General features: G+C 59.5%; 1 protein-coding gene across 7 annotated transcripts in view; it reads left to right on the top strand.

Moving 5' to 3' along the window:
- The first annotated feature begins 444 nt into the window (after positions 1–444).
- Positions 445–23,865, top strand: part of TLE3 (TLE family member 3, transcriptional corepressor) — a 29,053-nt gene continuing 5,632 nt past the window's right edge. The window contains exons 1-14 of one of the 7 annotated variants that reach the window (XM_062584162.1): positions 445–689; positions 1,055–1,202; positions 1,350–1,450; positions 1,674–1,737; positions 2,649–2,693; positions 11,775–11,837; positions 12,595–12,699; positions 17,884–18,088; positions 19,431–19,447; positions 21,575–21,694; positions 21,938–22,144; positions 22,264–22,396; positions 23,021–23,217; positions 23,774–23,850. In XM_062584162.1, the coding sequence (XP_062440146.1) occupies positions 1,179–1,202; positions 1,350–1,450; positions 1,674–1,737; positions 2,649–2,693; positions 11,775–11,837; positions 12,595–12,699; positions 17,884–18,088; positions 19,431–19,447; positions 21,575–21,694; positions 21,938–22,144; positions 22,264–22,396; positions 23,021–23,217; positions 23,774–23,850 (1,358 nt within the window). In that variant the 5' untranslated portion in view covers positions 445–689; positions 1,055–1,178. The remainder of the gene's footprint in view (positions 690–1,054; positions 1,203–1,349; positions 1,451–1,673; positions 1,738–2,648; positions 2,694–11,774; positions 11,838–12,594; positions 12,700–17,883; positions 18,089–19,430; positions 19,448–21,574; positions 21,695–21,937; positions 22,145–22,263; positions 22,397–23,020; positions 23,218–23,773; positions 23,851–23,865) is intronic. The other 6 variants (XM_062584164.1, XM_062584163.1, XM_062584165.1 and 3 more) reach the window with 6 other exon arrangements.

Genomic DNA, 23,865 nt, shown 5'->3' on the forward strand with positions numbered 1-23,865 from the left:
GGCCGGGGGCGCGCAGCCGCGGCGCGCGGGGGGCGAGTGCGCGGCGCTGCACACGCGGCCGCGCCGGGGCAGCCCCGCCGCCGCGCTCGATACATAGTTTCAGACACAAGATGGCATTGTGACGTTGCCGTCGGCGGCGCCCACTCGCCGGCCGCGCTCGCCCGCCCCACGTGGGCTCCCCGCGCTGCCATTGGCCGGCGGCGGGGAGGCCGCCCGGGTTTTGTCAGGCGACCGCCCCTCGCCGGAGCGCTCTCGCGGCGGCGCGGACCGCGTGCTCCTGCCTCCAGTCTGCGTGTGGCATCGCGGGGGCCGGGGCAGCGCGGCACCGGCACCGCCGGCGGCGGCCTCTCCTCGCGCCTCGGGCTCTCCCCCCCCCCCCCCCCCCCCCCCGCTTTTGGACACCCCCCGCCCGGCTCTCCAGCCCCGCGGCCGCGGGATCCCGCAGCGGCGCGGCGCGGCGCGGCGCGGCGGCACCATGGCTTGTGGAGTTACGGCGGTGACGGCTGGAAGGAGCTGAGCGGCCCCCCCGCGCCGCCCCCGGCTCGGCGCTGGCTGCCCGGCGAGAGGCGAGAGCGGCCGCCGGAGTCAAGGCTCGCACTCTGCATGTCTGCGGCACCCGGAAAGTCGGATGTGTATGGCCTTCTCTCCCTCCTCCTCCTTCTCCTCCATGGCAGTCGTGCTACTCCGGCGTTAGTTCCTGGCTTTGCTTCCCCCTTCTTCTCGCAGGAGGAATATCTTGGGGATTTTTTTTTTTTGAGGGGGGAGCCCGGGGGGGCAGAGAGGAAAAGGAGGATAGCGGAGAAGAGCGAGGCGAACGGGGGGTGGCCCCCGGCCCCCGACGGCGCGAGCAGCGGCGCTACGGGCGGCGGCTTTCCCCCGCCGCCGGGCCGAGCCGCGCTCCGCGGGCGCGCAGCGCCTCTCCGGCGGTGCGCTGCGCTGCGCCGCGCCGCGCCGCGCGGGGGGCGCGCAGCGAGCCGGGCCGGGCCGTGCCCGCTCCCCCCCCTTCCTCCTCTCCGCCCCCCGCACGGACTTTCCTCTTGTCTCTTTGTTCCAGTTTTCGGCCTCTCCGGGAGCGCTCCGTGGCCGGCGGGCAGCTGCGCACGTCGCGATCGCCGTAGCGAGGCAAGGCGCGGCGGCGCCGGCGGCTGGCTCCTGTAATCGGCGCCCCCAGCCCTGCCATGTACCCCCAGGGCCGGCACCCGGTGAGTCCCGGCGGCCGGTGCCCGGGGGCCGCGGCGCCCCCCGCGCCGCCGCGCGCCGCCGCGGGGCCGAGCCCGGGCCCGGGCCCCGCCGGGGCCGGCGCGCTGGGGCCGCGCCGCTCAGCGCCCTTCCCTGCCTGCTCCCCGCAGGCTCCGCACCAGCCGGGCCAGCCGGGCTTCAAATTCACTGTGGCCGAGTCCTGCGACAGGATCAAGGACGAGTTCCAGTTCCTGCAGGCGCAGTACCACAGGTGAGCCGGGCCGGGCCGGGCCGCCCCCGGGCGCCGGGCCGCCCCGGGCGCCGGCCCCGCCTGCCTCACAGCTGCGATGAGCTGCCGGCCTCGGTGGCGGCGCCTCGGGAAGTGCCGTTAAGGAGGGCAGCGCTGCCTTTCCTCCCTGCCGCCCCTAACGTGGACTTGTCGCTTTATCGCTGCGGGATCTTAAACGTATATTTGTTTTGTTTTATCCTCTTAGTCTTAAAGTGGAATACGATAAGCTTGCTAACGAAAAGACAGAAATGCAGCGCCATTATGTTATGGTAAGAGACTTTAATCAGATTTTGCATCAGACTGCAAATGTCATTAGCTGATAATGGAGCCGTAAACAGGCGAGGGGACTGGCCGTGCCGCGATACGCTCGGAAGGCGAATCGCCGCTGCGGAACAAGGCGTCCCCCGCGCGCCCCCTGCCCCCGGCCGGGGTCTCGCCGCGGCGGCGGGGGCGCGCCCGGGCCCGCAGCCCCCTCCCTCGCCCGCGGCGCTCGCGCTGGGCTTGGCCGCTGCCAGAGCGCAGCAGAGACTTCAAACGGCTGCAAACATAACGCAAGTTTCCTGTTAACCCGTTGCGCCGCCGCCGCCCGGCGGGGAGCCCGGCCCCGCGGCTCCCGCCCGCGGCTCGCCGGGCCGCGGCCGCCTGCGCCGCCGGCCCCGGGCCCCCCGCCCCGCCCGCGCGGGCGCTGCCAGGGCTCTTTTGTTGCCGCGGAAGCCTCTCCGCTAAATTTGCTTTTCAGGGCCATAGGTGGGAATGCTCGCATTTGCATTTCTAATCGGGTTAACAGGAGCGGGGGGGAGAGGGCAGACCCGCCCCCCGAGCGCCGGCGGCGGCGGTGCTGCCCGCGGAAGGGGGGAATGCCTGCGGGCCCCCGGGGGGAGCCGGCTCGGCGGCCGGGCTGCGGGTGGTACCTGCCCTGCTGGGGCTCGCCGGCGCCTGTCGCACGCAGCCCTGCTCTTTGTTTTCCTAAGTAGCTTAGGAGAAGAAACCAGGAGTAAAAAGGAGTGTCCTCTTGTTAAATGCGTGCCAGTTAAACCTTATAAACATATGCTTATTACAAGGTATAACTTCCTTGGCTAGAAATGCTTTAAGCACAGTTTTGACCAGTTTTCTTTCTGGTAATAACCTTATGCAAATACCTTATGTTAAATTAATTATTTTTTTTGGCTTTTTTCCCCAGTACTATGAAATGTCATATGGTTTGAATATTGAAATGCACAAACAGGTGAGTAATTTAAAGGGGGGAAATTCTGGTTGATCTCCTGTTGCCCTTTTCTCAACCTGAGGAAGAATTAGATCCTGATCCCAATAAATGGGGAATAAGTGCTAAAGACAGGGATGTGACTTCAAGTTAGATCTCTTGGCCCAGTAGCTATGTTTGGAACAGTAGGTTTGTGACAGGCTAGTGGGGGGTTTTGCATATATTCAGAAGAAACTTGAGTTCTTAAAAATAAGCGGAGGTGAAAATAACAGTGACTTCCATACTGAGGGTTCTGTACCTGGATTAGTATGTTCTGTGCGCTTGAAAAATATTGTTATCTAGTGCGTTTTCCTCTGGCTTTGTTATTGGTACAACTTGACTGTTTTTAAGGTCATACCTCTGATACTTACGGCACTGTAGCGTGAGACTTAGAAGGGAATTATCTTTGAGGATACTGGTATCTAATGGTGTGTTGCTCAATGTCATGTGTTTGTCTTTGCATCTGGAAAATGAAGCAATTTTTTTTGGTCTGCTCTAACATATAACTTGCCTGAAGGAAAAATGTAGAGGACTCTAGCAGAATGTGGTGTGCTACCTTGATAAGATTATAGTTAAAGAGCCTAAGGGCTGGGCACATGATGGTAAAACTTAAAGGAATAAAGTTATTATTGAGATTAGACCTGATTATTTGTGCTGCTGCTGCTTACTGGTTTTAGAAGTAGTTCTAATTAAGAACTTCAGGCGACGTCAGCTTTGCAATTCACAAACCAACCCTGTTCAACTCCAAAGTGTTTTTTTTTTTTTGTGATGGCAGCCTCGCTTGTCCTAAGCAGGAAAGTGTTGTTCACAGGCTGATTAAATTCAAAGCAGTATGTCTGTGAATCTGCCTCTCTCCTTCACATGCGGTTCCCTTTGGCTTTCTGGTACATATTCACATAGTAACAAAAATAATTACTGCTTAGTCTTCAGTTTTTCAAAAATATCTTCTTCCATGCAGATAATCCTGACTTCTTTCTCTTCATTGCTTCTGCCTGGACAAAAGTGTCCTTGTGCCTGCAGCTCTCTCCCGTCGCCGGGTGCCTTTGTGAGGGCTGTGAGCAAGCCCGCGGCTCCGGCCCCCCTGCGCCGGGTGAACCGGGAACCGCGGGGCGAGGAGGGCCCCGGGGCAGCCTAAAGGCAAGACCTTTTGTCTTGGCGTGGCCAGAAATATCCCCGACCGTCGAATTTGTGCTTAGGCTGTTTTGGGCTCCTGTGGAGCGCCTCTTCCCAGGGCTGCAGGCATCAAAGGGAAAATGGAACCTGCAGTCTCCTCAGAAACGCTCAAGGGACGAGGGCGAAGCGGGCGATCGGGCAAGCCTCTCTGCTGCGAGGGAGTGCGCTTGGTCACGCGGTGCCGGAATGGCTTCGCTCTGTGCGAATGCTGGGAGATATCAAAATGATTCTGCAAAACACTAAGTTTCTCCTGTGAATCGAAGCTTTGGGAACTGTTGGTGTTTCCCGAGGTGTGTGGTGCGTTTTTCGGCAGTGAGTGGTTGCAGCCAGAAGCTAGTCTGAGAGGGTTTGCACTGTTGGACGAGTGTCAGGGGCTTGGAGAGGGGTGAGGAGAGCCTGTAGCTGCTGTTGCCTCTGCAGTATGTCGATGGGATGTTCTGCTCTTGGCTCTGACATCCGCTCTGTAATGCAGTGTAATCAAATATGGTGCCCTCTCCGGCGGCATGTGGTGAGGCAAAGTGTTTGGGATGGTTTCGGAGGGTGGCTGAGGAACCTGGAAATGCTTAGTGGCCGTTTTAGCCTAGCGAGGCTGCCTGGAGCCAGCGGAGCGCTGCGTCCTGTGCTGCTGCGGCGAGTCTGTCTCTCGGGGGCGAGCGAGCGTGACGGCGTGGCGTGCTTCCCGCTCCGCGGCGCGGCGGCGCGTGGCCGTACCGGGAACCCAAACCGGGCGTCCCTCTGGTGTGCCTTGCTCCGAGCCTCGCGGCCTTAAAACTCGGCACAGGAGCGCTCCCCGAACTGTTGGAGCCTGCGCAAAGCCCGCGCTGGCTGCGCTGGGTGACACGTGCTGCGTGCCTGGTGCTCTGCCTGCCCTGGGAAGTCTGGGGAGGCGAAGCTGTCCTGCTCTGTAATTGACAGCGATGTGCATGGTGCTGCAGGAAAACAAAGCAGCCGGCAGCTGAAGCTCACGCTCGGAGCGCGCTGCCAGGCGGAAGCGGGGCGAGGGAGCGGCGGCCCGAGCGCGGGGAGCTCAGCCTGGAGCTTGCAGGGATCCTCTGGAGAGGGTTTGCCCCCGGTGCTTGACTGCGGCATCCTCGCTAAACACATCCCCTGCTAATTGCAGCTGGGTCCTGGGTGCATCTGGTTGAGGGTGGCTAGTCCTGAACAAACAAGTTTATCAGCTGACCTGTTTAGCGGTTGACTTGTGTTTATCTGCACACAATCAAGTAGACTGAAGTGCTTGAATTATTCATGCAGTGTCCTGCCCTCCAGACTTGACTGCTTGTGATTACATCTGCTTGAGACAAACATTGATGGATACTTCATCTTTAAGCAAAAGGGGATTGTCTGTCTGTAGGCTTATATAACAGATTATCTCTTCTACACTGAATATTAAGTGTTGCGCATATGTGTCCATGTGCATTTCTTTATTCACATTTTGTTTCTTAAGTAAAAAATGTAGTTTCATAACTCCATATGCAAGGAAATATTTAGGAAGTGACTACCCACTTTGTTGCATATAATGCAGTGAATTGCTGCTTACATCTGACGCAGTCTTCCTGCTGAATAAAATACTGTTACCCAAGCTCGGCTTTCTTAAATAAGGCTTCCCCCCCCCCCCTTTTTTTTTAACCTGAATGAAACTCTTAAGGTTAATTGATTTTACAAAGAAACTTTCTTTCTCATGTTGTTTTCACACTGTTTTTATTCAGATCTTTCTAGATAATCGCAAAATGCAATCTAGAGGGAATAATCATTCCAAAAGAAAAACTAATTTCAGGTTGGGAAACAAGACACCTTGGAGGAGAGAACCTTTGTTCCTGATTTTTTTTTTTTTTTTTTTTTTTGTTATGCCTGAGAACTCTCCACATAAGCGCTCCTTGTTTTTGTGCTTAAACACTTAATGCTTTGGAACAAATTTAAACCCTACTGACACTTGCATGAGAAAAGAAGGCTGCTTTTTCTGGAATATTCTGAGAACACAATATACTTTGTCATGCTTGTTAACAAGGAGTGCCAGGTAATAATTTGCTAAATACTTCAGAAGCCAAGTAATTTGTTAGTATGATACCTTCAGTCTCCCAAGGTAGAAACAAATGGCTTTCAGGCAGTTTAAATGCTTGGTGGCACCTGGCCGGGGCGGTGGCGCTGGCGCGGCCGAGCCCCGGGGCAGGTTTGGGCGCCCGCGGGCGCCTCGCGCCCCAGGTGCCTGCGGCCGGTGCCGATTCCGTAACGGCTGCTCGCGGCCGCCCCTCCGCGCCCCCTCCCCGAATTTAATTCTCATCAGCGAAGCTCTCCACTTTGCTAATAATGATAGCAGCCGCAAATAGCTTTCAACATGCCATTGACAGCCTGGTTGGAGAGAGCACTTGAAATAGTGGTAGACAGCTGAAAGTGCCCATAATTGTGTGCCGGAGTGAGAACCACACTGCTCAAGGGCCTTATTTTCATGTGCTTAAAGAGACAATATCCTGGTTTCAACAAATGCTTCTGGTGCTTCCCCGGTGGCACGATTTGCTCCTTTCCTTTCCGTTCTCCGTGGTCGTCCGCGCGCTCCTTTCCCGCGCTTGCTTACGGCTTCGTGGTGGGCAGCGGCGGGCGGGAGGGACCCGCCTGGCCCCCCCGGGAGGCGGCTCCGAGGTGTGTGCGGAGTTCCCGGTGTTCCGGAGCCCGGGACAGAGCCCGGCTCCGCCGGGGCCGGCCGGGAGCTCGTTAGCGTTGCAGGCGAGGGTTTCTCCTGGGGAATCTCTCGCCTTCTCCCTCGCAACGGCTCTGGTGCCGCGGGTGCCCGCTAGTGTGGCCGCTAGCCCCGGCGCCTCTGATGCCGTGCGCCCGGGGCGCCCTTCGCCCGGCTGGTCCGAGCCCCGGGCAGCGGCGCCGCGAGCCCCGCGCCCGTTGGGCCTGGGCCTGGCCCCGGCGAAGCCGGAGCCGTTCGCAGGGCGCTGGCACGGCTCCGGGCGGCCGTGCGCACGGTGGCGAGGCCGGGCCCCACTAAAGTTAAGTAGCGATGCAGCTTTTGCTTGCTTGACCGAGGGCAAGGCTTTTTTTTTTTTTTTTTTTTTTGTCTTTTTTTGGCACAGTGGATGCCTTTGCTGCTCAAACAGTGTCTGTGGGGCATGGTGACAGTGTAGTGTGCCCCAGGTCCCCTCGGGTGCCCCCACCCTTCCCGGGGCAGCGACAGGCTGGTTTAAGGCTGCAGCTCCTCCTGTTTGCGCTCGGATGCTTTCGGGTCCGGTGGCGCGCCGCGTCTCTGCGACCGAAGGCCGGGAGCGTTATTCCTGAGCTTCCCTCTGCCGCTTCGTCCAGGTGTAAAGGTGCCGAGGTGGGAGGCCAGGCCAGGGGCCGCCGGCCGCAACCCGGCCTCGGGAGCCGCTGAGCAGCGTGCCGCGACGTGGCCGAGGCGGGCCAGCGGCTCTCGGCCCTGCTCCGCCGCACCGGTTGGCACCCCGGGGCTCCGGTAGTCGTTCTGGCTGTGCCGAGCGTGGGTGGCGGTGCTTGCAGGTGCTGCTGGCCATCTCTTGCTGTAGCAGATTTATAGCCAGTGCAAATGCTCTTGCTTACCCTCTCCCCGCTCGTGAAGTGCCAAACCAGCAGTGGCTCCTGCGCTGCGGCAGGTCGGATTCCCGGCAGGAGTGGGAGGCTGAGGGGGGGTTAGTCGGGACTTCAGGCTCTCCTGCCTCCTTGCCCTTTTTAATGAGTGCAGCGGAGCTGGCCTCGGGCATCCCGCTGCCCCGGGTGAACCTCGAGCGAGGGCTCGGCGCGCCCCGTCCCCTCCGGCTCCCCGCAGTGCCGAGCCGGGCACAGCGGGCTTCCCGGGAGGGACGGCAGCCGCGCAGGGGGTGCGGGCGGCCAGGGCGAGCGGGGTTCGCTCTCCCAAGGCTGCTCCTGCAGCCCGCTGTCCGCCCTGCGGGTGCAGGAACGGTGCTTTCCGCTCGCCGATGCGGAGGGGGCCGCAGGGGCGCTGGGGTGAGGCTGGGTCCCCATGCCCGGACCCGCTGTAGCCCTGGCAAGAGGGGCTCGCCGCGATGGCGCGGGATTGCGGGGCTGCGCCCGCAGCGACGCCTGCGCTGGCCCCTCTCCTCCTGCCGCGGTGTTCTCTGCAGAGCAGAGCGTTTGGGTGGCTTTGCCCCACGTTTGCCTCTCCCCAGCGCTGGGCCAGGAGGAGACGCGAAGCCTGGCCTGGGGAGGCTGCGCCTTGGACCGTGCGAGGACTCGAGGCCGGAGCCGCGACGCCCAGCTGGGGCGACCAGAGCCCAGTCTGCTTGGGAACGGGAACGGTTGATGTGAAGAAGCACTTAAAGGTTATTGAATCACATGTGAACAGGGAACCTCGCAGCTGTAAACGTGACATTTTGGACATCTTGTGTCCCTGCTTGCTGAATTCCACAGGGGAAGTCACTCTCTCTACGAACCATGAAGGTTTTCCTCAAACCCATATTGGAAGATTGGGCAAAACTGGATTTAAATCCGATGGTGGTTGTTTTCTGTGCATTGGGTTTATCTGGATTGCGGTAGCACTCGCCGGCGTCCAGGGAAAGGCAGGAGCCACCTCTCCTTCCTCTGCTGAACCGACCTGCTTGGATGTTGGAGTCTTTCCTTTGCACCTAAGTGACCTTTCTGATATGCTGCTAGAGGAACTGTTCATGCTGGCGCCGCTGTTTTCCCTGCAAATAAGGATTGCATTTGTTCTAGAGTTTTTTAGGGGCTAGCAAGAAAGAGCTAAGAGGAGCTCCTCCTGAGGAGCAGTCGCCCTGAAAGAGCAATACATTTAGTGCTTGTTGCACCGAGAATCCAATAGGCTTCATCCATTATTAGGAATAAATATTTAATGGAGCTGTAGTTTATATATAATCTAATCGATATGTCAATGCCAAAAAGGCCTTTAAAGAGGTTTACCTATCGCCGAGCAATTTGTGATGTGAGCGGCACGGCGGTTATCTGCGGCACCGCCGCGCTTTGAAGCCGCTGCGGGCTGCCGGCCTTGCCGGGGCGCGGGCTCCTCTGCGAGCGGCAGCTTGGCTGGGTCTAATCTCGGCTTTTTAGCTCGTGGCCCAACTTTGCTGGGTGAGTGGGGGGGGCTGGGGTCCCGCTGGTCGGAGGTAGCGCAGCCAGGTCGGGCTGAGCCTGGGGCTGGCGTCACCTTCCCGGCTGGTTCCCACGTGCTCACGGGCAATGTCACCTTCCTAAAGTGCTCTGGGGGCTCTGGATGGAAAGTCCAAAATGCATTTCGGAGCTGCCAGATGAAACCGCGTTTGGCCAGCGCGGCTGGAAGCCCTTTCTTCTGGGCGAGGGGGGTGTTCGATTTACAGACTCCCTCGTGAGCCTGGCGTGCAAGTCTGTTACGGTGCCGACATCGGCAGAGTTTGAGGCTGGATCTACTGCACCTGAATCCAAAATGCAGGAACTTTCAGATGCCTCCTGCTCGAAACGGAGTGTCGGCAAATTCTCCTGACCTCTAAAAGCGCTAATAAAAGCATCAGGTGTAATCTGATCACCGGGATGCTTTCTGAAAAGACTTCCAGAAATATCGCCATTGCTTTGAAGTACAGCTAGCAACGCCGGAGCAGAGGTGCTGCCTTTCTATTTGTTTTAAGCTATGTGCTGCCGCAGGACCGGGCATGGCCTGAGGAGCCCTGGGAGCCCTGGAGGGATGTGCTGGTCCCAGGAGCGATTTCCTCTGCAGGACAAGTCTGGCTTATGAAGGTCTGGGGTTCTCCAAGCGCCTGCTTGCAGCGTGGACGTTGTGACCTGTCAGCTGTCCTCTTGCTTTGGCGTCTCACCTAGCGCTAGACCAGTCGTGCCGAAGTGCCTCCAGCCTCTGCGCGGTTCCCTGAAGCGAGCGGTGCGCGTTTCCCCCTCGATGGAAACATTGGGATTTCCAGCGTTTCCGCCCCTCTCTCCCCAGGCAGACAGCTGCTGGCCGTCTCGTGGAAGAGGCACCTTGCACGCGGGGAGCAGTGCAGGGGGGAAGCAAGCGAGACCCCGTTAATCACTTCTGCTTTATCGATAACGAGCAGTTTGGAGCGATCAGAAGGAATTTTTCGGCGTTTGATTGCGTTCCAGGGCGCTGCTCTGGCCATTGTTGCTGAGTTGAATCTTTATGGCTGTTCAGACCTTGTTTGAGTTGGACCAAGAGCTGTTTTAACAGCTGCCTTGGTCGGTGCGGCTGCCCGGGTTAACCCTTGAGATGCGAGGCGCGCTCCGGTGCTGCAGGGCTCCTCCGGGAAGCCCCGGCGCCAGCCCGGGGGCTGCGCGGTGCTGGGTTTCTCACCTCGCCGCGGTGCATGGTCCAAGGGGGCTTTTCCTCTTGGCTGAAGCGCCAGGGGTTGAAATCCTGTTTCCGAGCACCCGGCACCGGCTGCGTTTCAGGGCTCTAACGTGGAGCCTTTCGCAGAAGCTGAGCGGGGCTCGCCTGGCCGGCTGGCGCGGCACGGCACGGCGCGACCCTGCGTCTCGGCGGGTCCTCGTGCGGCTGCGCCTCTTGGTGCTCGGTGTCAGGACAGGGCCTGGCTGCCGTGCCGTGCGTCGCCTGGGACTGGCTGCGTGGTGCTTCGGCGCCCGCTTTCGGGTCCGTTTGCGGAGCACGAGCGTTGTGCAGGGAGCGCGGTGCAGATCCGAATGGGAGCTCCTAGCAGCAGGGTTTAAAATACGAACTGCTGACTCGCATGAAATGCGAATCCAGGTTTTCACTCGAGGAAAATGTTATTCCAAGTTAATAAAGATGTTGCAGAAACCACAGTTTGACAGCATAGGCTGTTATTATTAAACTCCTAAATTATGTGGTCAAGCTGACAGGTGTAAATGGTTATGGGTTAAATTTCTCGAGTGTGATGTAAGGATGGCAAAAGTAGCTCAAATGGCTTTAGTTTGGGGGTGGGGAAAGATCTCGAAGTCAAGATCAGAGTAAACCATACATTGTTCATGGCACTGGCCAAGACTTGCTGTTGACTAAACACTTAATGCACCGGGTGGTTAATGTTTGCAGAGGTTTCTCGTGAAGAAACTTAACTCCTGCAAATAAGCAGCAGGAATGGAACGTGATCTTGACAGGCTGTCACACACGCACGGTTCGGGCTGAACGCGCAAAATCCGTTTTAGATAATCCAGTCTTTTCGGAAGCTGTGCAGTCGGAGAAGTCTCCCGAACTGTGGCAGGCAGCATGGCCTTCAAAGCAGGGAGCTGCACCAACCCCTTCCAGGCTCCCTTTCCAATGGAGCAGGGTAGTAGGAGAGAGGAATACTGACCTTCCTGCTTCGGGGAGCACCCGCTGCCCTGGTGCTTTGTTGGATGCTTGGATAAATGAGCAAGAACTGCAGCTCTGCACTGCAGTCCCAGGCTTAATTGCACGAGAGTAAATGGAAGTGATGTTTGTCTGTGTAAGATATTGCAAAGTAGGTTTTATAAGAGCCAATATGAATGGTTTCCATAAGTCTGTCGTTGCTAGAGGGCTAAAAAGGATGTTTTTGTAGTAACTTCCTGAAGATTTGCACTGAAGGGGTGCATTCTAGCAGGCTGGAGCTGGCAAGGATGCCTTGCCGCTATGGACTGCATCTTCATTTTCTTGAAACCGAGGAAGTGCAGACTAGCGTGAAGCTGCTGGAGTTGCTTTGCAACACTTGATCTTGTGATAGAAACGAGACCAAAATGTAAAAAAAGTACAAAGTGGGGAGAGTGCGCCCATGTTCCCGAGCTGGCGCGTGCAGAGCCCGCACACAAGTGTGCTTTCGTTGCCTCTTTTGGGAGTAGCTACTTCCTCTTGTGTAACTGGGAGGGGGTGGGGAGGGGATGCAAATCGCTTATTCTGAGAAGCTTAATTTTAATGTTTTCAGTGTCTCTGTGCAGTCCATACAAGATCACTTTGTGCTAACTGTTGCCTTTTTTCTTCTCTTTTTTTAGACAGAAATTGCTAAAAGACTGAATACAATTTTAGCTCAGATCATGCCTTTTCTGTCACAAGAGGTAAGGAGGTTTTCACGCTTCAGGCGGGGGGATGGAGGTGCTCCTCTGTGTGGGTTTTCCCTGAAACCCAGTGCTGTGGCTGCTGGGGGCCGGGGAGGCAGCTGTGGGCAGGATGCAGCCCCGCGCCTGGGTGAAACCCACGGCACGGTGGGGTGGGAGATGAGGATGGCTCTTCGGTGGTGCATGAGACGTGGGGCTGGGACCACGGGTGGGTGATGGGACCCTGGGGGAGCAGCAGAGCTCCCTGCTTTGGAGCCTGGGTGCAGGTGCAGTGCAGCCAAGCATCACCCCGCCGGGAGGAGGGACGCTCCTCGGGGTCCTTCGTGGAGCCAGCACCCTTGGAGCTCCCCCGTGCTCCCCAGGGGGTTGCGGGCTGCTCGGAGGGTCGGCAGTGCAGGGCTGGGGAAGGGAAGTGCATTTGCAAGAGGCTCTGCTTGGCTGCACAGGTCTGCGCTCCCTCTGCAGCACGCTGAGCCTGCAGAGGAGGAGCGGGCTGAAAGCCGCCGGGCCGCCTGCTGCTGCCCCCCGTAGTTAGCTCGGGGAGGGGAACTGCAAAGCGAACGTAGACGGAAGGGGGGTGCTGAGCTCCTGCCGGCCCCTCTGCGCCGTGGGGCTGGGCGCAGCCTGCGTGGGACCGCCCCAGGCACGGGGGTCCCAGCCAGCTCGATGCTGCAGGGCGAGGGGTGGCCTGGGCGTGGGGGTCCCGGCTGGGGGTCCCGGCTGGCTCTGACGCTGCCGCGACCCTCTGTCCCCTCAGCACCAACAGCAAGTCGCACAGGCTGTTGAACGTGCCAAGCAAGTGACCATGACGGAGTTGAATGCTATCATCGGGGTACGTGGACTTCCCAATCTGCCTCTCACCGTGTGTATACCCCTTTTATTCCTATCATTTACCATAGCCAGAGACAAGCCTGCGCTCAGGTGGTGGTACAGGAGGGCGGCTTGCAGCCCCCCGCCCCGGGGACCCCGCTGCCGCCAGGCAGCCCTGAACCGCCAGAAATGCCCCGCTGGGCATGGAGCGGGACGTGGGGGCCGGATCACCCGCCGGGCGCTAATGCAACGCCAAGAGCCCGTACGGGCTATGTTTGGGGGGCCCCAAGTTTGGTGGTGTGGGTGCAGGGGCAGAGCCCCCCACCCCCACCCCCCCCCTTTATTTATTTTTCTTTTTTTTAAGAGGGGTGGTCGTGTTTTGGGGGGCTGGTTTCCAAGAGTGTCTGGGCAGGGAGGCCAGCGCAGAGGCTGCCAGGGGGCCTGCGCTGCCGCCCCTCCCCGCGCTCCCCGATCCGAGCGGGAGGCGCTGGGCGGTCCCGGGGGTCCCAAGGCGGGGGGGGGGCACGCCAGCCCTCCGGGAGGTCCCCTGCGCCCAGGCTTGTCTCTGTTCGTACTGTTGATGTGAAATGTGCTGTAAGCCGGGCGGAGTTGTTGTTCCATGCATTGGGATACCCGGGGTCTGTCGCCGCGACCTCCTGCCTTCTCCGACTAACGATTTTTATCGTCTCTTTAATTGATGCAACTCTCTTTAATTGACGTAACGGTCTCCTCGGTCCCGCAGGAAGCTTGCCCTCTATTGAAGCCCCGAATGGCCTTATCTGTGGGACACCCGAGTCCCCGATCATGGTGTCCTCACACGCTGGCTTTAGACTTTCATTAGAGCACTTCTGAGTTTAGGTGTGTTTGTTTTGTTTTTTTTTAAGTAACTATTTGCACTTCTTTCTCAAGCTGCAAGGAATCTTCTCCTCCGTGCTTCTGTCAGCTTGTGCTTAACCTGCTCTTGATTCTTCCTGCTTTTTAACGAACCCTTTTGGAGCAGCCTCATCGCAGCAGTGATGGGAGCTGCTGCCAGCGTAGAGCTCTTGCTGATTTTGTATATCCTGTGAAACTCGAAGACTGTGTATACAATTTTTTTTTTTTTTTTTTATGGGTGGATGTAAGTGGAGGAGCGTGCTCTGAATTCTAACGACTCTTAAGGTAGATCAGAGCATTGGCTGCAGCCGCTCGCCCGCGCCCTGGACGCGCTGCAGGGGGGCTGGGATGCTGGTGCCGGCGCGGGGCCATGGAGACGCGGGTAGACGTAGGAGTGCGCCTCGGTCGTTCTGTGCTGGCCCGCGATCCCTTAGAGGTGTTCGAGAGGTTGCAGTTCCTTATTTGCACGTATCCTGGCGTGGCACGTGTGTCCCTGTGACCTCCCGTTCTCCGCCCCCGTCGCGGGAGCGGGCCTGCGGCGCGCTGGCTGCAGCCTGCCGGGGCTCTCGCCGCCCCGGCGGTACCGCGCGCCTCCTTTGCACCGACGAGCCGGGAAGGTGAACTCCTGAATCCCTAGCAGGAACGTGCAAACGAGGGAGACGCGGTGCTGTGATTAGCTTCTTTAAGTCATGGTTAGGAGTCAAGGCAGCTGGAGGCAGATATTGGAATTCAATTAAGGTAAATGAGCGGGGCCCGTGACCCCCATTTTCAAGGTAATTGCTTCCTCGGATCAGAGCTAACGCAAGCGTCGTCCCATCATTAAGCAGCCAGCCATTTAATCGCTTTGCCTGACGAACTTTCACAAGGCAGGAATTATGGGCAGCAGAGGAGAGCGTTGAGCAGTGGGGCCACGCTTGGCTGCACGCTCGCCGCGAACCCGCGGTTAATCTGGGCAAGCGCCGGCGCAGGGCTGGGGAGAGGCGAGAGGTTTCATTTGACTTATTTATTTATTTTTATCTTGTCGAGGGAGGGATCCTGAGGTGGCTGCTGGCAGGAGGATAGCAAGAAATTACCATGCCTTTTGACCACTGAAGAGGAGGGCAGAGCCTGTCACTTAAAAACGCAGCACGCTTCTCCTCTCGGAGCCTGCAGAGGTGGTTCATAGCCGCCTCGAAGGCGGCGTCGCCCGAGAGCGGTGGCGGAGAGGCCGGCGCCGGGCAGAGCGCCCGGCGAGCGGCAGAGACCCTCCGCCGTCGGAGCCCGGGGCCGCCCCGGCGAAGCGCCGTCGCCTGCGGTGGGTCCGGCGGCGGGTCAGCAGCCCGTGCCGGTGTGCTGCTGCAGGGGGGTCGCGCGTGCGTGCCCCCCTCGAGCGGGGAGGAGCGCGCCGGGGGCTGCGCGGGGGCTCCTGGGCCGCCTCGCGGCGAGGGAAGGCAATTCTGTTCAGGCGCCACATCAGCGTCTCGGTGCAGGTGTGCAAAAAAGAACTAGCACCCATACAAATGCACCAAATCATTAAAACCATTCTTTTCACCCCTTTTGAGGTCAAGAACTGTTAATTTTATGCATCTAGGCCATTGTCTTACAGTTCCTCCGCTTCAGGCTTCTGTGAAATTGAGCCCTTGATTTGGTTATAGCTCTGGAAATGATTAGACTACTTTACTAAATTTAACGCAAGTGGTGAACTTAAGTGGTGAACCATTAAATCAGTTAACAAAGGCATGAAGCATGATGTACATAATCCAATTAAAAACACTCTACGTATGAGATATTCCTTGCCAGCCTTCCTCGTAAAATGTAACTTCTTCGTACCTTGGCCGTGGTTGCCCGGCGTGTGCCTGGGGACCCCGGGAGCAAACCGTCGTCCTCGCTGTGCTGCGCGTCCCCAGCCGGCTCCCTCCCGCGGGGCGGAGGGCCGGAGCGCGGGGCCGGGCGGGAGCGCAGCGGCGCGGCCCCTTCCCGGGCGAGCGCGGGCACGCGGCACGCCGCCTCCCCGTGCTGCTCCGGTGGCCGGAGGGACGGTCCTGCCCGCCGGGAAAACTGTGGAAAGGCTGCTGGGAAAGCGCCGCCGGGTCTTGGTGCGTCCCAGCGCCACGGTGATGGGCACCGCTGGGACGCTAGCGGGAGAGAGAAGTGTGGCAAGGCGGTCGGCGGCTGTTTGGCCCGTGCTCCGGCAAAAAGGCCCGTCCGGCCCCTGGGCCCCGCGGAGGCGAGCGGGAACCACGCGTGCGGCTTGGACGGGAAGGAGCCTCATTGACTTCTGCTAGGGATGAGCCTCTGTCCCCGCTTTGGGCTCGGAGGAGGCAGCGCCCAGCTCGCCGAGGGCACCCTGGCCCCATGCAGCCCAGCCCCTGGGCTCCTGCTTTTGAGGACAGAATAATTTTCCTTTTTTTTTTTTTTTTTTTTTAGTAGCATTGCAAATGCCTGGTTGCCTTCTAGATTTTGACTTCTCCTGCATCTAAGGCCTTTGTGCTGCCTGGAAGAAACTGCACTTTAAGATAACGCACAGCCCTAGAAGAGCAGCTACTTTCTTTCAAGCCTGACCGAGGTCGCATCCTCAGGGTGGGGGGAATTTCCCCTCTCCCCTGGTGCAGGGCCAAGAAACCGAAAGCTCGCGTGCAGGTGTGGGTCGCCCAGCGTTCCCGCGCCCGGCTCTGCCTCTTGCCTGGCCCTGCTCTGCACCGCAGCAGCATGTGATGGCAAGTCACCGATTCCTGCTACTACTCAAAATAGGTGCTTGTGAGCACGAGTGCCTGCACGAGGGGGTGGGAGCGGTGCTTCCCCGGAGGAAACGGCCTCAGTGCACGCTTCAGGGTTTTTATCCCCCCCGAGAGTGCCGTGTCCCGCTGGCGCTGCAGCGGGAGCACAGGGGCTGCTGCCTGCGAGCTGGGGCCAGGCGGTCGGTGTGCGGGTTTGCTCCGTCCAGGGCACGGGTTTCCCGCGGGTGCCAGCCTGGGTGCCCATCGCCCTGGCCGAGGTCGGCCGGAAAGCGTTTGCAGGCACTGAGCGGCAGCGGGGCCTGGCTCCGGCCGCCCCTTCCTGCCGCGTGCTCGTGCTCTTGACGCGGCTGGTGCAAAAGGCTCCTCTGGGGCCGTCGGGGGTGAACGTCATCCAGGCTTTCCGAGCCGTGGACTTGCGCTGGAGAAGCCCGGCTTTGTAGAAAGCCGCCCTCTCGGGTGACTCTCTCTGCCGGCCATGGCTGCGGCGGAGAGGGGTGAAACCCCGTGGCAAAGGCGGGGAGCCTTGGGGCCTGCAAGGGCTGCGAAGTGCCCTTTTTTTATTTTATTTTTTTATTTTATTTTATTTTATTTTATTTTATTTTATTTTTTATTCTTTTTTTTGCTTCCTTTCCCCAGAGCTGTAGTTCAGCTTTCTCCAGCCAGAAGCGAGCGGGCTCTTCCCGCGCGTGCCTGGACCCCCGGGCTTAGCGGCTTTCCAGGGAGCCCCGGGGAGAGGCGAGTGAGCAGGGCAGAGCGCTGCGCGTCCTTGCAGGGCGCTCGGGGGCTTTGCCCCGCAGGCGGCACGGGTGACACGCGTGACACCCGTTTTGCACGGAGCATGCGCTGTGCCCGCGAGCTCGGAGCCGCGGGGGGCCAGCGCCGAGCCGCAGTTAACAGCCCTCGGTGTTCGTTAGCGCCGAGCGAGCCCGGCGCGCTGTTGGTGCCGCGCCGCCCGCCCCGGCCCTCTGCGTGCAGGTGGGGCCGGAGCCTGGCGCAGCGCAGCGGCCGGCGCTGCAGCCCGCCGTGCGCGGGGACCCGACCCGGGATGCCGCCGCTCCGGGCGGCCGGCGGCCGTTTCCGAGCCGGGGTGCCTGGAGCCGCGGCGGTTCGTGCGTGGGAGCCTTTGGCCGTGCCGCAGCCCTGCTCGGCCCCGGGCAGCGGGGCCGGCTCGTCGCGCGGAGGTGCTGCGCTGGTGGCTTTGTTTTCACCGTGAGATGCCTCAAAACTAGTCTCTAGCAAACGAGCAAAGACCTTCCTTTCCGCGGCGGTGCGGAAGGAGCCCTGGACGCTCGCGGATTCTGGGTCCGACCTCGCCTCGCGCCTGGCGCTCCGAGGTGTTTTCCGCCTCGCGCGCGGCGCCGTGCTTTCTGGCTCGCGCCCGCCGGCGAGCGGAGGCGGCCGGCTCTGCGGCGCCGACCCGGCTCGGAGAGGACCCCGCGGCGGCCGCGGGAGCGCTCGCGCCGCCCCTCCCGCCCTCCCCGGCCCCGCTAACGAGGCTTCTCCTTTCAGGTGGGCGAGCTGGGCAGCCCCTGCCCGGGGCTCTGCCGCCGCCGCGCGGCCTCGCTCCAGAGTCTGCCAAGCTCCCGGAAGCTCCCCAAAGCCCCCTGCCCCCCCCCCTGCCTGGCTCACTGGTGCTTTCATTGCAGCAGCAGCAGCTCCAGGCCCAGCACCTCTCCCACGCCGCGCACGGCCCCCCGGTCCAGCTGCCGCCGCACCCCTCGGGCCTCCAGCCGCCGGGCATCCCGCCGGTCACCGGCAGCAGCTCGGGGCTGCTGGCCCTCGGCGCCCTGGGCAGCCAGGCGCACCTCGCCGTCAAGGACGAGAAGAACCACCACGACCTGGACCACCGAGGTGAGGGCCCCTCGCTCCGCGCTGGCTTTGCCCCGCTTAGGACAGCAAACGCAAATTGCTGCTGCTGCTGCTGCTAAAAAAGCGATGCAGCAAACTGAGCCCTGACTGGTTGACTTGCTCGCGTCCCCCCCGCCCCGAGCTTACACCCAGCTTGGAGGAGTCCCTGGAGGCTTTGGTGAAGGCTTGTGGCAAATCCGGCCTCCGCCTGCGCCGGAGGCTCCTCTGCGGGGATTGCAACCAGCAGCCGGCGTGCGCTCGCGTGCTTTGCAGGCGTCGCTTTTCGCAGGCAATCCCTTGCGCTTGGCCACGGGAGTAGCAGTAGGAGGCAAAGCCTTGCTAGAGCGCGTGGGAATGCTCGTGGGTTAGGGACGGCTTAAAAAAAGCCAACGGATCACCCCCCCCCCCCCAAAAAAAAAGATAAAATAAAATAAAACAGCCCCAAATAAGCAGAAAGGTTGTCAGGCCTTGATGAATTGCAATGCAGCCCTCCTGCTGTCTCCTCTTCAGCCCACCCAGAGGCTTTTGCTGCTCTGGAAGCCAACAGTATTTACTAGCAAACTTGTTGTTTTATCTTTTTTTTATTAGAAATAAGAGAGTCTCTTTAGTAGAAAAATGGTGCATGACTTCAGTTGCAAATCAACACTGTTGAAGATTTTCCCTGCAAGTCCACCTGCCTATTAATATATCAAGATCTGAGATCTTTCCTCCTAATATGTCCAATTATAGGGTAGTTATCTTAATGTCATGAACCTATTAGGTTCTGCTGCTTTTGTATTTGTTTTTTTTTTTTTCTTCCACCATGAAAGTCAGTGAGAAAAATCTGTTGGAAGCAGTTATCCAATTGCATTCACTTTTCTGTATCGATTTAAATTATCAGGAGATCCCAGGGAAAATGAGGCTATTTGTGTATAAATTAATGACTAAGCCACATCCCGCTAACGTGGCAATGCCTTTGCCGTTCTGCAGAGAGGGGCAGTCTGGATGTGCAGCGCCGCCTTCTCCCGCATTAGTGACTTAGCGTATCGATACCTCAGGTTGATGCTATTTCCTTTTGTGCTTCAGTGCGTTTCCTTTATGCACTGTATGTTTTGCCATGTAAATCACTTTGACAGAAAAAAAAGCTGGGGGAGGAGATAGTGGGAGCTGCTGAGCGGGGGAAATCGATTTTAAAATGAAGCTACAGAGAGACCAGATACATCCTGAGTTAAGGCAGGAGGCTTTAGGTAACGAGGAGCCTCTAGGTTTGTTTTCTGTTTTAACACTTATTCTAACTTGTTTTGTTTTTCTGTCTTCTCTGCGTGTTGGCTGTGACCTCGCCTCTGACGCTGGCTTCCCCTGAAAGAGCGAGACTCGAGTGCAGTAAGTGCAGTCACCGCCTCTTTTTCTTTTTTTTTTTTCTTTTCTTGCTATTATCTTAGTTTCTGATTGCTGTGCACGTCTATTTAATCTATTGCTTTAAAAACCAGACTTCTGGGCGGGAGCGTGAGAGGTGTCTTTTGTGGGTCACGTAAAAATAAATAAATAAATGAATAAAATAATAATAATAATAATCAGAAAGGGGCGTGTGGCTGCCCACTGCACCGTGCCAGGAGACCTCCTCCGCGCCAGTTAGGAGATTTGGTTTAAACCTTTCTGATTGCCGCACGGCTTTAAGGTTCGGTTTCAATTGACTAAGCTTTGCGAATGAGCGCGGTCAAGTCCGCGTGGATAAAAATCCTTCGGCGATTAGGAAAGCTATTTTATTCCTGATCACTCCTCTATTATCTTGGGTCATCTAATCTGTCGGGATGGTTTGGGCTATTATGCCGCGTTAAGTAGGACTTGGAAGGTCAAGCAGTTAACTAACCATCTAAGCAGCCGCGGTGGAGGGCAGCCGTCACCTCCAGCGCCACTGCCGCTTTTCTGCTTTTCTTTTTTTCTCTTTTTTTTTTCCCTTTTTTTTTCTTGTCCTCTGACATCTCTGCGTTCATGGCGGTGTTTTAGTTCTTGTTTTGGCCGCGTTCTGCCTTAAAGTGCGCGGGCGGGCGTTTAGCAAGAAGAAAGGGGAAGGTGGCCGGGCCGCGAGTGTTTTCCGTGGGCAGCGGCCGGGGGAAGCCGTGGCTGGGAGGCGGCGCGGGGCGGCCGAGCCTGCGCCCGCGGATCCGGCCCTCCGGAGAGCCGGGGGCCAAGGGGGGAGCGGAGCGGCGGGCAGAGGGGAACCGGGGCATCCTGGGCATCGTTAACCTGCCAGTGGGGAGGGGGCTGTGGAAGATGGGAACGTTCCTCAGCCGTAAAATAAAATACAGAGCATTCCCTGCGGAGGTTTAATGCGCACGATAATCAGAGTTAGTCATTCATATTTTTCCTAGCCTTGCCTGAGCAATAAAAAATATTTAGTTTCTTGGCGGTGGGCCAGCAGCAGGCTGAATGGATCGATGCCTCTAAATGCCTGACATGATTCTCTGGTAGCTGCAAGGTTTTTCAGCATGACTGCCCGAGAAGAAAGACCCCGGTGTTATCCAAAGCTGCTTATTGGGTACCGAGGAGAAACATGAACTGCTTTAGTTCTCCTTTTCAGACGGGAAAGAAAGGGAGGCAGAGGAGCTTAGAAACATTTCTACTTAGCAGGGGTGGCAGGCTCTGTTATAAGAAATGAAATGATGGTGATTTCTCCTGCAGCTTGGAGAAACTAATTGAATTGCATCTGTACGGGGATGTCGCTGTTCTGCAGGGCTGTAGGTAGGGCCGAGCTGCTGGGGTTTTTCCAGGCCTCGCTGAAGGAAGCTTCGCGCTGCCATTTTCGCTCCGAGCCAGCATTTGGCACGCGAGGGGCCTTCCTGGAAAAGCCAATGTGTTTAGTGTTTTCTGGATTTTTAGAGCTTGCAAACGAACACAAAACCCCCCTCCCTAAGCGGAGCCGCGCCGGGTGGCTCTCGGCTCCACCACCCCTCCCGGCGCTTGTTGACACGGCTTTTCTGGAACGTTTTTTGCAAGCCGCCTGGCTCGGCCGAGCTCGGTCGCTGATGCCGTTCAGCCGTGGCGGAGATGGAGCCGTCCCCGGTGCCGCTCGGAGCCCTTCGCCCTGCCCGGGGGCACTGCTGGGTGCAGGGACGCACCTTTTTGTGCGTCTTTATTTACTAGTAACTGCCTGAGTGATTGCAGCGCCCGCCTGGGAGGCGCTGCCTTTGCAAGCAACTTCCTTGCAGGGTTTTCGTTTTCAAATAACAAACAGCTCCTCTCCCTTTTTATTCTTTTAATTCTTTTTTTCTCACACTTTGCTGGCGGTAAACAGCCTCCGATGCCCCCCGAAACGGCCCCCTCGCGCGGGGTCTGCGCGGACGCGTCTGCTCGCAGGTTTAGGAGCCTGGCACGCGCGCTCCGCGGCCACGCAGCGCGGCAGGGCCCCCTTCGCTCTGCCTCCTGAGCTGCTGCTTGTGAAATCCCGTTCACTCACGTTTCCAACTATGAAAAAAAATCTTTTTTTCTTTCTTTTTCCTGTTTTTCCAGAATAATTCTGTCTCGCCCTCGGAAAGCCTGAGAGCCAGTGAGAAGCACCGGAGCTCCACGGACTACAGCATCGACTCCAAAAAGCGGAAAGCGGAGGAGAAGGACAGCATGAGCCGATATGTGAGTCGCGAAGGCGGTCTAGAGCCAGCCTGGGCGGCGCGGGGACAGAAAACGCGATGCTGGACGTAACGAGGGGCGGAGGTGCCCGCCGGGGCGCCTGGCGTCCCTCGGGTTGGACTTCCACGGGAGGGAAGCGGGTTCGGGGTGAAATCTTTCAAGCGCGCCCGGGGGGGCTTCTGCCTGACGCGGTGCCGCCGGGGTCTGGGGGCTCCGCGCGGGGTTGTGACCCGCTTCGCGTTTCAGGACAGCGACGGCGACAAAAGCGACGACCTGGTCGTGGACGTGTCCAACGAGGACCCCGCCACCCCTCGCGTCAGCCCGGCCCACTCCCCGCCGGAGAACGGCATCGACAAAACCCGCGGGCTGAAGAAAGGCGAGGCGCCGACCAGCCCGGCCTCGGTCGCCTCGTCCAGCAGCACTCCCTCCTCCAAGACTAAAGACTTGGGCCACGTAGGTGCTGCGCCGCGCTGCGCCCGCGGAGCCGGCCGTGCCGAGCGGGGCGCTGCTGGGCGCCCCGCCTTGCACTGCCGCCTGAACCTCCTCCTCTGCTTCCTCCCTTCTCCGGCCAGAACGACAAATCGTCGACGCCTGGGCTCAAGTCGAACACTCCCACGCCGAGGAACGACGCCCCGACCCCGGGGACGAGTACAACCCCCGGCCTCCGGCCGATGCCTGGAAAGCCAACAGGCATGGACCCGCTGGGTGGGTGCCGCGGGGACCCCGGTGCCGCACGCTTCCTGGTGCCGCATGTTCCCCAGAGCCACGGGGACCCCAGTGCCACATGCTTCCCAGAGCCACGGGGACCCCAGTGCCACATGCTTCCCAGAGCCACGGGGACCCCAGTGCCGCATGTTCCCCAGAGCCCCAGGGACCCCGGTGCCATGTGCACCCCACGGACCCCGGTGCAGTGCGCTTCCCAGTGACACATGCTTCCCGGTGCCATGTGCTTCCCAGAGCCCCAGGGACCCCAGTGCTGCACGCTTCCTGGTGCCACATGCTTCCCAGAGCCATGGGGATCCCTGCGCTTCCCGGTGCTGCGGGGATCCCGGCACTGCTGCTCCGCCAGCTCCCCCAGCACAGCTTCGGCATGTGCTCCCAGCGGCAGCACAGCAGCCCGGGGGACACGAGGCTTGTCAGGGGCTTAACCCAGCTTGGGACGAGGATGCAGGTCGCTCGGGCTGCCCCGTCGCCGGATAGGGGATAAGGCGGGAGGCGCAGCCATCGCGTTTTGCATCCCCTCCTTTGGGACGAGCGGGGACCCGGCCGGAGCCGCGCGGCGCCCCGGCTGGCTCCCCCGCCGTGACCGCGTCCCTCCGCTGCCCGCAGCCTCGGCCCTGAGGACGCCCATCTCCATCGGGGGCTCGTACGCGGCCCCCTTCGCCATGATGGGGCACCACGAGATGAACGGCTCCCTGACCAGCCCCGGCGCCTACGCCGGGCTCCACAACATCCCTCCGCAGATGAGCGCTGCCGCCGCTGCCGCTGCTGCCTACGGCCGGTCGCCAATGGTGAGCTTTGGAGCTGTACGTAGCACTTTTAGCTCCTTTTCTGGCTCGCGGGCGGGGGGAAGCGGGGCAGGGGGGCTCCGCGGCGTGGGCCGCGGTGTCGGCGGCTCCTTGCTGTCGGAGGGTGCCCGAGCGCGTGCACGCACCGGCGTTCCCGTTAGCTGCTGCCCTGGGAAATGCTCGCCGTGCCGCCGCCTTCCCCTTTTCTCCCTGAATGCCCGCTCGCATATGGCCGAGGCGAAACCCAAGCAAAATGACAGCGAAAACGCTGCGGGGGGGGGTTTCCGCCGGGGCACGGTGCAGGGCTGGGGCACGGCTTGGCTGCTCGTGGCGCTGGGACGCGGCGAGTGCATCTGGCCCCGTCGCTGCAGACCCTTGGCTAGTTCCCAAGTCCTTTCCCCTTACTGCTGAGGGAGGAGGGAAAAAAAATAGAAAAGTAGCATTAAGCTCTGCAGTAGTCGGGGAGAAGTGGGAGCCGCCGTGCTCTGACCGGCGCCGGCCTGGGCTCGCGGGGCGGGAGCTGCTCGGCCGCATTCGCGGCACGGGCCGCCCTCATCCCCGTGTCTCTCGGCAGGTTGGTTTCGACCCGCACCCGCCCATGAGGGCCCCCGGACTGCCCACCAGCCTGGCCTCCATCCCCGGAGGAAAGCCGTAAGCCCTCTCCGT

The sequence above is a fragment of the Rhea pennata genome, chromosome 10 (genome assembly GCF_028389875.1).
Source record: "Rhea pennata isolate bPtePen1 chromosome 10, bPtePen1.pri, whole genome shotgun sequence".
NCBI lineage: Eukaryota > Metazoa > Chordata > Aves > Rheiformes > Rheidae > Rhea > Rhea pennata.